This window comes from Diplotaxodon limnothrissa, linkage group LG20 (assembly GCF_057381915.1).
Source record: "Diplotaxodon limnothrissa isolate DT_005_m linkage group LG20, D_limnothrissa_male_GT1.1, whole genome shotgun sequence".
NCBI lineage: Eukaryota > Metazoa > Chordata > Actinopteri > Cichliformes > Cichlidae > Diplotaxodon > Diplotaxodon limnothrissa.
In genome coordinates, this window is record NC_140615.1 from 21,426,217 (window position 1) to 21,443,335 (window position 17,119).

The 17,119-nt window shown below is 41.0% G+C and overlaps 1 protein-coding gene across 1 annotated transcript; it reads right to left on the bottom strand.

The window, feature by feature from the left end:
* Positions 1–10,389: 10,389 nt before the first annotated feature.
* On the bottom strand, positions 10,390–16,308 carry slc52a3-1 (solute carrier family 52 member 3-1). The gene is made up of 4 exons (XM_085344248.1): positions 16,249–16,308; positions 13,417–14,432; positions 12,203–12,326; positions 10,390–11,987 (listed from the first exon to the last, which is right to left on the bottom strand). Exons 2-4 carry the CDS (start codon positions 14,403–14,405, stop codon positions 11,775–11,777), a joined length of 1,326 nt encoding a protein of 441 aa, XP_085200374.1. The 5' UTR covers positions 14,406–14,432; positions 16,249–16,308; the 3' UTR covers positions 10,390–11,774.
* Positions 16,309–17,119: the final 811 nt, after the last annotated feature.

Consider the following 17,119-nt stretch of genomic DNA (forward strand, 5'->3'; position numbering starts at 1 on the left):
CAGTGGTCACTATCTTGCACTATGTAGCGATCAGTTGCCATTGCTAGCTCTCTTGGATTTTGGTTGTCTATAGGTTCAAGTCATTTCCTGTTTTATTTTGCAATGCTTTGTACTTTCACTTCCTGTTACTGTTGGTTTTCCTTGCTTTTTGCCTAGTTTGTCGCACCTGTTTGCAATTACCCAGTCATTTATTTTACTGTTGTCTGCAAATAGCACTGCTTATTGTCATCTTATTTGTATGGTGGTGTATCTGTATTTCACACAGTACTTCACAATCCATTTAAGCTGTACACTTTTGATACAACAGCTAGTCTCTGACATTGGTTAGAGCAATTCAGTTCACACCAAATGAGGCTAGTAGCAGCAGATACCAACAACATACTAATATCATTAATACCATCTTTGCAGACATGTAACATCCCTGATCCAAACTGACAGAGATATTCAGCTGATATCTAACTATCCGTATTTTAAAACAAATAGCATCCAACCATTTTTGCTCCACTGCCTTTACTGTGTTTAGCAGCAATATCTATGAACTTATTTCACACACTGATTATTATCCTGCAAAGTACACGAACAACTGCATGCTCCAAGTGCATACAAGTATATGCACTGACATATTTCATGGTTTCAGCATCTGACACTTGAAAGTTTGGAAAATAATGACAAATGACAATTACAGTTAGTTTCATCAGCTACAAGAAAAGTCCTGCATCTTTACAGTGTTTTTATAGTTGGTGTATTAGGTAAATTAACTTGCAATCAGTTTTCATTTAACATTAACCAGTACACCACAGCTAAAGCCACACTGTAAAGCTAAACCTAAAACAACAGAAACTAATGTGATCTGCAGAACTTTTATGGAGCCTGATAATGAGTAGAAAGATGCGTGCTGAGAAGAGCTTCCTGTCCTCCTCTGCATTTGGATGATCGTATGGCCACCAGCGCAAGAGACATACTGTAGCACTACAACCTGTTATGAAGGGCACCGGATGCAAAGCTCAGGTTTAGTGTCACCCTCAGGCCACAGAGTGCTGAGTCAGTCGCCAGTGACAAGGTCTCTTCGCCCTGCTTTCACCCTGACAGCTGAATTATTCATTAAAGGAAAGGAAAACACAGGGGACCCTGCTAATTTCTCAATGGAATTGTTGGCCGTCCTCACAGTAGGCTGTCCAATGAAAAGACGAGCTCTCAGGGCCAGTTCAAAATGATCTGTGACTATTTTACTCAATATATTTATGAAATGGACATCGCCGGCTATCCACACAATTAAAAGTGCTCTCAGTGACTCATTGACTTGTGGCAGAGCGGATGGATCTTGTGTTTGCTGAACTGATATGGCATTAGCTGCTTTCAAGGACACTGAATGGTGACGTGTGGGAGTCTGAACCAGCCCCTCGCAGATTTATTGAGTGCACTCACACCATGGGATACATCCAGCATCGGCTCCATTTTTTTTAAAGGTTGGGGACTTTGCCAGTTGTCGTCATCCAAGAGAGTGTGTCTATGTTGGTGTCCTTTCATAACTGGCGGTGAGCCACTGAGGCACGCAGAGGTTAACTTAGCATATGACATTCTCCCCAGCACTGAATCCCTATAATGAACAAAATCACATTAAAGTGGGAGCGTACAGAGAGGGGGCACCAGTATACATACGACAAATTACTGTTTTTCCATCTCTAACTATTCCACTTACACAGCAGCAGTGTAGGCAAAAGAAGGATCAATAATCTGCATGATATAATGAAGTAAATCATTAAACCCTCATTATTTGCAACAAAATGAGTAACACGTCCTTTGATACCAGTTAAAAGGCAATAATTTTATACACAATATGTTATATTTAATCAAATCTTACATTTTGCTTTGTCACAGCAGAGAGATAAAAGTGGGAAACCATACAGATCAAGGCAACAGCACAACACATGCTTCCTTTCTGGTATCAATCAATTATTCATAATTTTCTTATATATTATGTACATTAAATATGAACAGACCCAACCCAGAGCAACCCTGGATCAGGTTATGTATCTGAAAGGTTCGATATTTGCAAGGTCAGTGGTATCAAAAATCATGTTCCTGTGAGCTCTTTGGAGGCCGATGTTATTCAGTGTAATGCCTCTCAGAGTCACCCAGTAAAGAGAAGCTTTCAGGTCAGCGGTTTGCACATGGTGTGATTTCATATAGTCAGATGTGCAGTTGCACATGCACTTAATCAGAAGAGTTTAACATGTGCAGAAGAGATGAATATGTCCTGCATTCATCTTCCTCAAAAGCTACCTCGTCTCCTTCACGTGTCTGATCAGCTTCCAAAGATGGATATCTATGTATCTATAGATCTATATCTATGTTATTTTGTGCGCTTTATACCAAGAGTTTGCATTTAAAAAAATAAAATAAAAACTGTTCTGCAGATGCCCAGCTCAGCTTCAATGCTGCAATGCTTTTGGAAAAACCAGACACATACGTCCACATATATTAACATCAAGTAAGGTGGAGCAGTGTGAATGTAAAGAACGAAACCAGGCTGAATTGTTTATACAATGTAACTTTCTTTTGAAGGTTTAATCCCCCCTCTGAAAACCTGTTAAAATTTCTGTTTATTCTCATTCTTATTAGATGGAGCATTTTTATTCTGCGTTTATTTTTAATATCAGTCAATACCGAATATCAGAATCCATGCAGACTTTTAGCTTGTGTATTAATATTTATATTTTTATATTAATTTTTTTTTAAATTAAACATTACTCCAAATGGCACTATAACACTTTCTAACGCTTTGGGTATTTTTAAATACTTTTTAAAATACAGTTTTAACAATGAAAACACTGGTGTGGGTGTTGCAAGGGAACTGGGATTCTTCAAATGTTGATGACCGAAGATGTGTTTACTCCAAACATGTCTGAGGTTACTTTCATAAATACAGCTTCTATGGAAAGGCTGCTTGCTTCCAATGCACATCCAAAATCTGGAAACACATAGTGCCACAGGTGAAATTTTTATGTTGGTAAAGTGTCTGTTTTGAGAATAGCGGCTTATCTTGGTAAATCTAATTTTTGTGGTATTTAAACCATTGTTGAGGTGTGGATGTTATATTCTTTATCACCAAACATTATGATTGTTTAGCTGACTCAAACCAAGGACCTTTTGCACTGCTGTATCACAGTATAACGTCAAGTGTGGATGAATGAAATACAGATCATACATTTTTTCCATGTCAACTTCCTGGACTGCAAAAAAGATGTTACAAGTGCCATGGGATGCAAGAGCCCTGGCCTCAGAGAGATGCTCAGTGGGATTTCCAGAGTGGATATGAGTTGAAAACTCCTGCAGAGTTGTAAAATATAAGTTATGGGTGCTTGTTTTACCTTTCTAATATAGAAAACAACCATTCAAAATGTCACATATTTAAGGATAGCACAACTTTCTGTCATGATCATTTGTTCTGCTCCACTGCTTTCCTCACTGAATTTCAACTAAGTAAGGCACTCTGTGTAAAACACATACAGGTGTATTTAATGCTAAAGACATTCAGTGCCACCATCAAAAAGCTTTTCTAATGTTTTCAGAGAAGATATGGCGTTCACAAACAGTCATTTCATGCAAACTCAGCAGGAAATAAAAATCTGTTGTTAAAGCATGTTGAAAAGACTGAATCTTTTTGTCCTTTTTACCTCAGTTTTTTCTTCTATACTTCATGTATATCTTTACATCTGGTTATCGGGAAGATAAAAGCCTCAATATGCTAATTTTATTAGAATGTACAGATCTAAGTGCTTCCCCCTGGCTCTGCTTACACTAATTACACAGCGAGCATCTTGCCATGTATAGGCTTGTCACCCATTTCCACTTTAAATATCAGTTTCACGACCACAGAGAGAGTAAAAGAAATATACCTCTGAGAGCAAAGGTTCCAACAGAACCAAAACCACAAATCACATATTTTCTATAACCTCCTCCTCCAGAAACATGCATGCACACAGATAGATGCCGACCTGCACGCAGGCACTTGCAGCCACACATCCTCACAGCAACAGATGGACGGCCTTGAGGCAGAGCCTGGGAGACTTGTGTGAGGGGTAGAGCTGCCAATTGATTGCTAAGATCAGGTGCGCGTCTACACAAAGGCACCTCCTGCTCTTTTCAAGTATCAGGGTTTGCTAGCCTCAGGACAAATGGAGACACAAAACAACAGTGGCATCTGTGGCAGGTAATGATCCCCCTCACCAAAAATCTGGATAATGACATACCTCGACCATTTGTTGCAGTTAAAATCACTGTTGCTCATTCTGAACTCCACGTGTGTCCTCCAGCAACATGTGCCAGAGCTGTGAGAGCGGCTTGGTCGAGTTGCAGCCATACATCAGCAGTCAGCCAGTGCTGGAGCGGCGCCAGAGAGAGCAGAGCCGGATGAAATGATTTCAGCTTTTATCTGCTGCTGATCCAACCTGCATGCATAAATTGGGCTGCACACACTGCATAAGGTCAAAGGTGGATTAGAGCACACTGCATCAGCTAATGACCATATTACTGTTCTCGCAGTTGGTTGTGCACATTTTCTGTTGTGCTTCCCATAACCCCACAACATAGTTATATTGTTTTGTTCTGCAAAAGGTCACCACTTACTTTAAATTTCAAAGAGTAAATGCATTTTCATCCCCTCTAAATATGGATTTTTGCACAGATACCCCCAGTTTGAACTGACCTAGAGGAAATAAACTCAAACAGGCTTTTGAGTTAAAACAGTTTTTTGACTCAGATTAACTTAGATGACAAAGCAGAGTTAAGTTATAGGAAAATTTGGCATCTACATGTCATTAGGGGAAAGTTAGAAAAATTAGCTATTAAAACAAACTGTCCGTTTATTCTGTACAGCTGGGCAGTTTAACATAGAAGTCTATGGGGCTTGACCCACTTTATTAGGAGTAGATTATCAGTTAATTCACTGTCAATGAACAACCTGTTTTAGCTCCCATCCTCGCCGTTCAAACAAGCTTTCATGTGATTGGTGTAAACAGCAGGTGGGAGGGATTTATGTGCTCAGAGTCAGAGCTGTGTGCCTCAAATGACCATATTATGGATGCTGGTGCTCTGAGCTGAAGTTAAATATATATATATATAAAACTTTTTACAGTTTTTACAGCAGTCTGAATGCCGTTTGACTCACAGAGGTGAGTTGTACATGCATTGACCTTATCTATAATATTTTAAACAGTGTATATTAAACAGAAAATGAGGACGAGTATAATATGTCCAGTTTAATTTCTCATTGGAAAAGTTGCATATTCTTTACATCAGACTAAATAAATTCACAAATACTAGTTCCAGCAGTTAAGAACTCTTCAGATATTAAAATCAAGTCTCTCCAGCACTTAAATGACTCTGCTTGAGCGCACCAACACATTAGATATGAGCTGTTAAACTATAAATATCAGATGTTTTTGCACAAAATATTTTTGGCTCGTTTGAAGATAGCGTATCTGTACTTGAATGTACCTGAACAATGTGTAAAAGGAACAAGAATTGCAAGATTGGCTCAAATAAAGTGAGCTGAGCCTTTGAGAATTGTGATTTTCATTTGATGTTTGTGCCAAAGTAAATAAGAACAACTGTGCAGGAGTTATTTTAGCTGCAGAATCTGGCTGAAACAGGCAAATGGCTCGATAACAATCACACTGTTCCCAGATAACAATGCACATGCCAAACAACAACGCACATGCTGAATGACCAATCTCCACCTGACTGTGAGTGATCCCATGTCATGTTTCCCCACAGTGCCACTGTGGCACGGCTGGGATGAGCTCGCTGCTACCCCTGGATTCAAACATCAACCAACAGGGTCTCCCCTTGATCCCTTCTCCTCTGCTTTTGCTTAGTAAACACGATAATAGCAGTGCTGTGTTCATGTGGGCTCCGTGTTAACACTGTGGCTGTCAAAGGCCATCATGCCCCTTCAAAGGATGATGGCTCTCTAAAGTGGGCTCTCTCGGTAGCAGCCATTTTCCACTTGACTGGCCCCACACACGAAGGGGGACTGGTAGCCCCTAGCAGCTGGGCTCGACTGGTCACTGGGGGTGGGGAGAAGGAGATGAATGGGTTGGATGTAAGGGGAGGGAGCTAATGGTAAGAAGAGGATGGTGTCTATATGCATCAAGAGGTGTTTTTAGTATTTTTGTCCCAAAATATACCCCTTACTTTACCCTCCAAAACACTCCTGAAAATGTGCTTACAACCCAGGTGTGTTTATGCACGTAGGATGACCTGCTCATTGTCAATTTCCATCAAATATCTGACTTACATTTGCAGTCACTGGCACTGGGATAAAGTGCTATTTTGCATGTCAGCTGAAATATTTTGTTGCTCGGCAAAAACCTGGCATATCGCTTGCACTCCTTAATGAGAAACAGACTGCCAGTATCTCATCAGGAACCGGGAACCAGAGCCCATTGAGATGTTATGATATGAATGATAATTCAGCGAGTGTGTTTGCTCGGCTATATGGGCTTTGTGTCAACACTCTGGGTCCAGCCAGGTCTCGCTCGGGACACAGAGAGCAGGATGCATTTTCATAAATCATTTCTTGACACCAAATCAAGGTTATGTGGTTGGCAGACTGTAGCCTGTAAATTGCCTTTGCATTGTCAATGCAAAGGCCCTCCGCTGGGATTTAAGTAGTTCACTAGCTATTTATGGCTGGAAAATTAAGATGACCTTTTCCCAAAATGTGATGATGGTGCTTTCAATACAAACTAATGCACAGAAGAGAAATGCCTTATCATATATGGGAAGTGTAAACCATTCATTTAAAAGCCGCATACACAGAGAATAGCCTGCTTTTGTTACTCATGCATGATGCACTGGCTCTGTACTACCCACAGTGTAGAGGTAATAATTAGCTCACTACAGCAGGGTAACAAGTTTGCACCCCCGTCCTGCTGTGCAGCACTGTAATTGGTCCCCTCATGTGGCACCGTCGGGCCCCAGAACAAAGGGTTCCCAGAGGGGGAATCTATGCTGACCTATGCTGAACCTTCCACAACAATGACAGGCAGGAAGCATTTACATATGCTGACAGACTTGTCTCTTCCTAGGGTGGAGTGCTAGGCACTTCATTAAAGCAACATCAATACCTGCTGATAGAAAACGAGGAGTGGGCCCATGCGCATCACTGTCTGCTCTGAGACACTATAGTGAAATGACATAGGGCTGTCACATCCAATTTCAAATAAATGGACAGCATTTATTAAACAGAGTGTGTGTGGAAATTGATGGGGGAGAAGCTGTGAGTTGCTGTCAGAGCCGTGCTTGTCTGCATGCATCAGCAATTGGTTTGCCCACAAGCTGTTCACCTAAACGTCAGCTGCCAAAATCTGTCAGCCCCCGGGTGCACCCGAGCAAATTTCCACACTTTCTGAGCATTATTTTTGTTATTTTTGACCTAAAAAAGCAGTTTACGCTCTTTTTCTGCGGCCGTGCTTCTGCGTCGTGTTTCGTCACAGAAGCCTAACGCGCTTTTCAGTGAATGCTGAAGAGAAGCGCGTGCAAAGTCAGATACAGGTGACATATCTGTCGATTCAGCAGCCACGCTGCAAGAGTGCAGGTGGTTCCATCCATTCATTGCATCATGCTGCTGTGAATTCATTCTCTTATCCCGTTAAAGGAAGGGTAAATCCTCCTTCCATTTGACACGCTGCTCATTTAGTTGAGAGGCACAGTGGCTGGCTGGAGGGAGGAGAGCCAAGGGGGTGCTGTGGTCGTGGTAGCGGTGGTGTCGAGGAGGAGGGGGACTCTTTGGGAGGTGTCGACCTGAGCAGATGGACTTCTCAGTTGCGTAGTAAGTGGAGTCTTCACACGGCAGAGACTGCAGGATCTCACAGGACCGGGACACAGCATCCAGGTGGCCACAGCCCCTCCTGACCAGCTGGAGGAGCGATGGGACCATCTGACACTCGGAGGAAAATGATACACTTCTCTTTGCTGCTTTGTTTTGTCTTGACACAAAAGCCCAGAGCCAATCAGGGAATTTAGCTAATGAAGCGTAGAGAAAATCCTCTTGATTGCATACAAGCATTCAAGGTCACATTAGCAATGAGAGAACAGCGTTTGCACAGTCTTCAGGTGTACACTTCTACTTTGTAGTCATGCTCAGATTTTTTATTTCAAGACAAAAACAATAAATCTCATGTATTGTTTGACGTGATTAAGATTTCATACAAACCCGTCCTCTAAATCTGCATCAGCAACTGACTGCAGTGATTTCTGCACAGTTTACACGTACTGCAATGTAGATTCAGCAAATCCAAGTGAGAAAGTCCCATCTGTGCTTCTCCTCCACTGATCCTGGGCCCTGGAGGCTATGTAGGGCTAATTGTGGCCCCATTTTCCTTTCCTTATCTTTTTGTTTTTACTCAGTGTCGGGGTCAGGGAAGCTCCCAAGTGACCAGCGGCAGGAGCAACAGCCATCGGCCCCTGCTGAGCATCAGTAATTAGAGCCCTCCTCCACCGCCCTGGCTTTTCCCCCCAGACCCAGGCCAGGGAACCTCTCGCTTTCCTTCTGAAGGGCATGGGGGGCAGAGAGGAGGAACAGCTGCTGATGGGAAACCACTCTGCGGTTCCCATCGATGACCAGCATCCGTCCATACTCCTCAGAGGATTTGCACCAGCATCTTTAGGATAGGAATGATGGGATCATTCTATGTCTGCTTTCTCATGGCTGCTAATCTTGCCTCTAAACACTAGTTGATGTTTATCAATGAAAGGGCATCGCTGTACATGAAAGGCAGCTTTGCACGACTCACACATTCATCATATGTATAATAGCAAGGGGACAATAAAATTTGCTAGACCTCTATTGAAAATATCCTTTGTGATGGTAATATTTTTTCCTTTAATTAAAAATAACAGTGTTGGACTAACCACCTCCCTCAAATTCTCCCCATAACATGCGTAAATTGAGTCCTTGGATCCAGAAGGATATCTGGGCCTGGATTAGTGGATTAGTGATATTTTTAAAGACATTGCCGAATTCCTCTCATTTTAGTTTGGTATATTTGTGAGATGGTGCAAAATGACAAATTTTGCCCTATATCACAATGATTTTTTAAAATCCCTGAAAAAATTCCTGGACTAAGATATGGATCCAGGGTTAGTTAGACAAGTTAGTCAAGCCATGCACAACAATCCCGACTAACACCCTGAACCAATTAACTGATACTTGTTCATTTTTAGGGGTGCAAATTATTTCAGTAGTGGAGATAGCACCAACATATCATTGCAAAAACACCCACCACCAGTGGATCACTTCAATTGAAAATCCTACTTAATACCTAAATTAAAAATAGCCTCAGTGACTCATATATTATTATGTATCATAATACTGATGCAACAGTGTGTAAGCAGTGTTTTTCTGTTTTAGAAAGTGGATCCAAGTGATCTTATCTTATTAAATGTTTAGATACATTAGATCCTACCCTGCTGTAGAGGTCAGGCCCTGCTGCTGGGGAAGAACATAAATATGAGGGAAAGTAAGATAATTAACTAGAGAGGAAGGAAGGAAGTGATTCTGCAACACAAATATGTATTCAGCTTTAAACATTTTGTTCTGTTATCTAAATAAAACCATCTGAAAAGCTATGAGGGGAAGCCATTTGACTTTGAGCTGACCTTACTCACGATAAAGTGTTTTTCAACAGGTGGGTGGAAATCATGGTTCAGTCATTCGTCATATTTTGAATGCTAGTCACGTGTTTATACTTTCACATGTCTATTGGTAACTTGTAAGTAAATGTAATAGAATAAAAAGTACGGTATTTTTCTCTCATGTCGTTTAGTGCAAGTCTAAAGTAGGATAAAATGAAAATATGTAAATATTAGTGCCCAAAATAACCACAACTGTTTCATATTTTCTGCAAGACTTCCATTGTTTACAATGACCAGAACTGCATTGGTCCTGGCCAGAACAGCCTGCTGATTATTTCAAGCTGTCACTAGTAGTGTGGTTCTATAAATAGACGTCCATGTCCTGTCAGTGTGTCCATCATCTCCACAGATAATAAAATGCATCAACCACCTGTTTTTATGAGATTTTCATTTTATACATGGGTGATTTAAAAAGCAAAACATCCCGCATAATAGCTGCATAAATATGAGCTTTCAATCTGTTTAACCCCTTTTATTGTTTCGAGCACCCAGTAAACTGTATTTCACGTCGAAGGATTTGTGGTCACTCGGTGTCTGCAGATTGTGAACCGACATGTCTTAAAAGAATGCTTGTGCCATCTAGTGGCCAAATATTGTAACAAGTGTAAGTCCAAACGTGTTTTAATAAACACAACATTGCAAAGTAAATATCATTTGAGCAACAAAAAAAAATGCTAAATTTAAACCAGTCGTATGTCTGGAAAAAGGTAGAAGCTGAATTCACCTCTGAAGCTCATTGACAAGCACGTCGGTTTTACCAGCTCAAAGAAAAAATGTAAAAATGACATGTTGTGATGTTTTGAAGAATTAGAGTCATGTGAGGGGAAAAATAAGTTTTCGCAGGACTCCCTGAAGGGCTAAGCACACCTTTACTGCTACCCCAGGAATTAAGATGATGTGAAGCAGCCAGGTGCTGCTAATCAAATGCAGCAAGTGTGACCACCTCTATAAAAGCTAACGTTTGGGCAGTTTGCTGGTCTGGAGCATTCAGGTGTGTGTTAGCACAATGCCACTATCTTCCCAGCAAGGGATGTCCTAGTAAATTTACCCCAAGGTCAGACGGCAATGCCCAACGACTGCAAAAACCTCAAGAGCTACATCTCAGACCTTACAGGCCTCAGTTAGTATGTTAAATGTTAACGTTCATGACGATAAAAAATTAGAAAACGACTGAACAAGTATGGCCAGTTTGGAAGGCTGCCAAGAAGAAAGTCTCTTGTCTCTAAAATGAACATGGCAGCACAGCTTAAGGTTGCCAAGTTGCAATAAATCACAAGACTTCTGAAACAATGTCTTTTGGTCAGACAAGATCATAGTGAAGATGGTTAGCCACAGTGCACAGCGCCACATTTGACGGAAATCACATTTACCACATAAGCACAAACACCTCATTCCAGCTGTCAGCACGGTGGTGGAGGGGTGATTATATGGGTTTGTTTTGAGGCCACAGGACTTAGGAACCTTGCACTCACTGAGTCAACCAGGAATTCCTCTGTACACCAAAATATTCTAGAGCCAAATGCAAAGCCACCTGGCCGACAGTTAAAGTTTGTCCAAAAATGGGTCGTGCAACAGGACAATGATCCCAAGCACAGCAGCAAATCTACAAGAGTAGAAGAAAGAATGAAAGAATCATGGTGTTGCAATGACCCAGTCAAAGTCCAGACTTCAACCTGATTGAAATACTGTGTATTTATGAGCTGTGCATAAATGAATGCCTGCAAACCTCAATGAACTAAAGCAAGGCAGTAAAGGAGAGTGGGCCACAGCGGTGTGAGAGAGCAATAAAGTCATATAGAAAACAATAACTTCAAGTTATTGCAGCTAAAGGTGGTCATACAAACAACTGAATCATAGAGTGTATTTTGTTTTTCACAGGACTGCATAACCACTTGTGTGTTAATTTGTGCCTTGATTAAAAACAAGATGCAGCATGTTTGTTAGTGAGGGAGTGACATGCCAGAAACAGTTCTGGCTTCACTTTTTGTTTATAGTCATGAGAGCGCCTTTCATCTACATCTCTTGCAAAAAAAGATTAAATTAATCTAACAAAGTCTGCAGCTCGTCATCAGTCATAGAGGGCACTCGGTGTTGCAGAAGTCTCCTGACTTGAAGAACTGGTAAATGTTAACCAGCGGGAACATAATGACGGAGCCCACTAGTGAACCCATCTGTGTCGCAGCTCCACACCAGACCAAAGCGTTGTGGCTCCGGTCTCTCAGGATGACACCCACCATGACTTTGACATAAGACAATGTCCCAGTAAAGAAGAGCCATGAGAGCACCTGGTGAGAGTAAAACAAGAACACAGACTCAGCAGCTCATTTGGATGTTAATCATTATTTTAACAGTGTTTGTGACTAAAAAATAGACTCTGATTTCACACTGAGTAATGATGTTGCCTCATCATAAGTTATGAGTGAGCAGAGTTCAACGCTCAGGATGTTTATGAAGGAGGTTTTGTACTTTTGTACAAAGAACATGCTTGCGTTTCACTCACAATTATCGCCTCTCCCACTGCAGACCCATGAAGCAAGGGACAGGGACTCATAGCTGCCATGGCCATGTTATAGCTGCCAAATCCTGTCCCCACCACCGCCAGAAGGCCGAGAAAGACCAGCGACCTGGGCGCAAAAGACGTCTGTTATCAGCAGCAGTTAGTTAATTTCTCTGAATCCAAAGGCAACTTGTCTTTCAAGTGAATAATTCAATGGACCTTGTGCCCAAGCAAATATTTGAGTGACAGTGGGGGAAAAAACTTGTTAATAACAATCAGGTACCTGTAAATACACTAAAGTAGAGTTTGCTTGCTGTATGGTAAACACTTCTTTTCCAAAGAGCTTACAAAAATCATGATGGGGATAAAATCTACACTCCTCTGTAGAAAATGTAAGATTTGGGGAATCCAAATTAGATGAAAAAAGTGTCTTTGTCTTCAATGCTAAGGTGCTGTAGTATCATACCCAGTAAACATGCTTAATCAGCCTTTTGTAACTGTAATCGTCACAACAACCTTTATGCTCTTAGATGTGACTAAAGATTGAGACTACAATAAGGAAAGTGTTTACTGACGTCATAGATTAGAGGAGCAGTAGGTTCATTTTACAATCTGACCTACTTTTTGCAGGTGCTGTGGTAAGCACTGCTGCCTCACAGTGAGACGCTCCTGGGTTTGAGTCTGCCAGCCAGCTTTCTTTCTTTGTGGAGTTTGCATGTTCCCCCCAGCTCTGCGTGGGTACTTCTTCCCATAATCCAAAAACATGTGCGTGCATGTTAGGCTAACTTTTGATTGTAAATTGGGTGTGAATGAGCATGAATGGTCATCTGTCTCTCTGTGACAACCCTGCAAATGACTGGCAAACTGTCCAGGGTGTACCCTGCTTCTACCCCTATGACAACTGGGATAGGCTTTGCTCTTCCCAGGACCCTAAATTAGATGGCCATTCTTCAGTGTCCATTATATACTTTCCAGTGTCTATTGCAGATCAAGCTGTGGACCCATAACCTGCAGGCCAGGGGACCAGCGTTTATGAGTTATGAGTTATGTTCAGTAAATGCATCTGTAAACTATTTACCAACATAGCAAATTGATTCACGTGTTTTTGATTTGGTACAGATTTTACCCTGAACAGAGGAAGTCAAAACTGCTTCGGTGTTCATCGGGACACTTCACTTTTCGTTTCATACAGACTTACAATAATAAAACATTATTACCTGTTTTGGATGAACATTGCAAGAGTACAGGCCACTGGGTTGGCCACTGATGCCAGAGCTGCAGAGAGGTGATAGGCCAGGTTCCCGTATGGCATACAGGAGTATGTTTGCACAGAGGGAAGCAGGCCGTTGGTTGCAGAATTAACCCACACCACCAGAAAGTAAATGAAGGTCAGCTGGTACACGGAAGGTTTTGCCACCAGATGTCTGCCCTGGGCAACCGCCTCACCATTGTTTTTTACGCTTCCTCCATCAAGATCAGCCCCTGAGTTATACAGATAGGAGCTGACAGACACTACTGTATCCTGCACAAGGTTCTCAGTGGACAGCTCGTATGTCCGAGGGAGTCTGTTCAGTGCAACAAAAGCAGCCAGGCTTATGCACATCATGGCTGCTAGGATGAAGAAAAACACCTCGGTGGAGAAGTTTGGGGGAAGATACTCCGTATGTAATGATCCTGTGTGGTTTCCTGCAGTCTCAGAAGAGTTGACGCATTTGGCCATACCCACACCCTGAGCTAGAGCAACTACACCAGGAATGAAACCACTTAGCCCCTCTCCAATATAATAAGTGGTAATATATTTTGCTGGAAGCTGCATCATAAAAGGTAAGAAGGTAACTGAAGAAGTGCAGTCCACCAGAGAAAGGAAGAAAGTTATGATAAAGAAGGCTGTGCTACGTGATGCCCCTATAAAAATCGTGGTCCTGTCCCAGAAGAAGGCAAGCAGGATGCAGGACAGGACACCGATGGAGAGGATGGAGTAAATGACAATATACTCTTTAAGACACCCTGGGTACAGTTTGTGCATCAGGGTGACCAGCAGAGGTCCCACGTTAGCAAACTGGATAATTACTGTGAGGTAGGAGGGTAGATCCCAGCCTTCAGGGAGTGTGTTGACAATGAGCGGCAGCTCCACCCACAGTCCGTTCACAGCCACCCAGGAGCCAATGCCAAAGGCGCAGGCCAGAAAGTGGACGAGCAGAGCCATACTGCAGGTGGATCAGTGTGAAAAAGTCTGTGGAAATAAATTAATAAGGATGCATCAGTATGTAAGAAAAGTGCTGTGTAATGCTGTTGTGTCTGGGTGTTCCCAAACTCAGAGTAAATACCAGGGGTCTCAAACTCGCGGCCTGTATATTGATGTGAAGAAATATAATGCAGTTTGGCCCTTGAAGTTACTTTTTTTTGTTAGGAAGGATTTGTTTGTTGTTGAGTGCAATGTTAATAATAAAATTATTTAATATGAAGGCAATATGAGCAGAGAGTACAAACATGTTGAGGGATTGACTGTGCTAGTTCAGTGAGAGTTATTTGTAAACAATTTTCACTAGCAGTCAAAAACTAATGTGTCCACTTATGTCTGCATTTTTATTTTGTTAAACACGAACAAAATTATAGCAGAAGTGCTGCCACGTGTCTGAGCAGAAAGAGAGTACCAATGTGTTTATTTGGTAGTTCAATGAAGGGCTTGAGTTAGTTAAGTATGAGGAAAAAAATCCATTCACATTTGTTGTTCTGTCTTGTTATACAATATTTGACATTTTAAAAAACAAAGAGAAAAAACACTAAATTTTCTGAAATATTTGTGGGTGTTTTCTTGTTTGTTTGTTGTTTGTACTACCGGTACTTTAATAATAATAATAATAATAATAATAATAATAATAGTCGGCATTCTTTTGAAACAAAAGAAATTCTTTTCAAAAAAAATTATAACTACTCCCTTCTGGTTTTATGCCTCTGCCAGCAAGGGAAGTTGAGGTCTAAACTTGACCTTTGACCTTTTACATATAAAATGCCATCACAGTCTAAGAGCTATGGCCAAAAACATGTTTTGTGAGGTCACAGCGACCTTGATCATTGACCACTAACATCTGATAAGCTCATTCTTAAGTTAAGATAAATGTCATGTGAAGAAATTCATTCAAGTTCTTCGAGATATTGAGTTCATGATAACGGTACCAACAGACAGAGATCTCAAACAGAAACCTGTTCCTTTGTACAGCAACTGCTGGCAATATAAGTAAACTAGAAGCTAAGTAATGTGACAAGCAGTACCTGTGGTCCCGCTGTCTACCACACTGTCAGTCATGCTTTCCTCACCTGTATAGACTTTCATGCCTGAGATGTCTTTTATTGTTGTAGCCAGTAAAGCTGAAGCAACTCATCGTTACTTTGTAGTTAATTTGCTGAAATGGATCGTATTTTATATTTCTGATGCTATATTTTGTTTCTTTATTTCTTCTCATAACATAATAAATGTAGACTCATGTTACAAATGTAAATCAGCATAAAACAGAAATACTTTTATCCCACTGATACCTGCGATACAGTGTAGTGGTAGTTAGTCATTACCCAAAATAAATAACAACCTTTTCAGCATTAAGAAGGGTTCACACCTGCAGTGGCTGGTACAATTTTCACATTACTTTCAGACATTGTCGAGGAATTCAACAAACCATATCGTTAGCTTCATAGCATAATTGCCTAAGTCATTTGACTAAGTCAATGACTTAGGCACTTATGCTATGAAGCTAACGATATGTGCCTGCCCATCTCTTCCTCTTCACATTTTCACTCTGTCTTTGTGCATGCGTGTGGCTTTCAAACTGATCTCATGATGAAATAAGTCAGAAGGCAGTCTTGTGATAAACAGAATTTGAAGAAGCTGACACTGAGGTTGCTGACAAACACAGTCTTATACTGTACTTTAAGTGGTGTGGTCAGTTGAGATAATGAGGTTAAAAGAAAAACAGAAATTACAGTGTTTGCACGCACTCAGTACTGAGCTCTCGAGTAAATGCACTTCCTTTTAGATACAAAAATGTACTTACAAGTTGTTTTAATCCTCGGAGGCGCTGAATAGGACTTGCTGTCATCTTACAAAAAGATTACTGACTGGTCTTGCATAAGCACATGCTGGTGGGACTCGTGTGGCTGCTGTGTAGGTCAGAGTCCACTCCTGCACCAATGATCAGCTCCACCAGATAACAGGGGGTAGTGTCTTCCTTTATTAAGGTCAAGTTAGTCTTTAGCACTTTGAGGAGCTCGCACAGACAGCTAAAAGAATAAGACAATAAAAAAATAAAAGTAATAATTGTTTTTGACTGTTCAAACGCAGCTACAGGGGGGAGTTTAACATCTGAAAGTTAAAGGGAAGATACCAAAGTGCCAAAAAAGAATCACAATTCAGCCTTCAGCATAATTAAAAAGAGACACATAGTTGTATTTTTTAGATTGAGTGAATTTAAACTTCCAGGATTACCTTTATATCTAGAGTGAATGCAAACAAGCCTCCAAAAACCTGCTTAGAAATTACAAGACATTTTTGTTCGATATATTCATGAGGAAGTCTCAAGAAAGAACTCCTAATATCTAATCCGTCTTGTTTTACATGCCAATTTGCCAAAATATAGACAAGCTCAAAAGCAAGGCTCATATTAATTGACAATACCAACCTGTAGCCCAAAGTGAAACACTAGATGAGGTTTATGGGGTCTTATATTTCCAATACCAACTCTACAGAAACATATTTCCCCCCTCAGGGTCACATAACTGTTAAATATCACACTGAACTGATGAAATCGAATTAAGTCAGGTTAGATTAATACTACATTGCCCTCTACTGGTCACAAGTGTCAAATAAATCGGTTTGCCACCGAGCTTTGACAAATCAGTCCTTTGAAAAACACTGGTACCAAATTA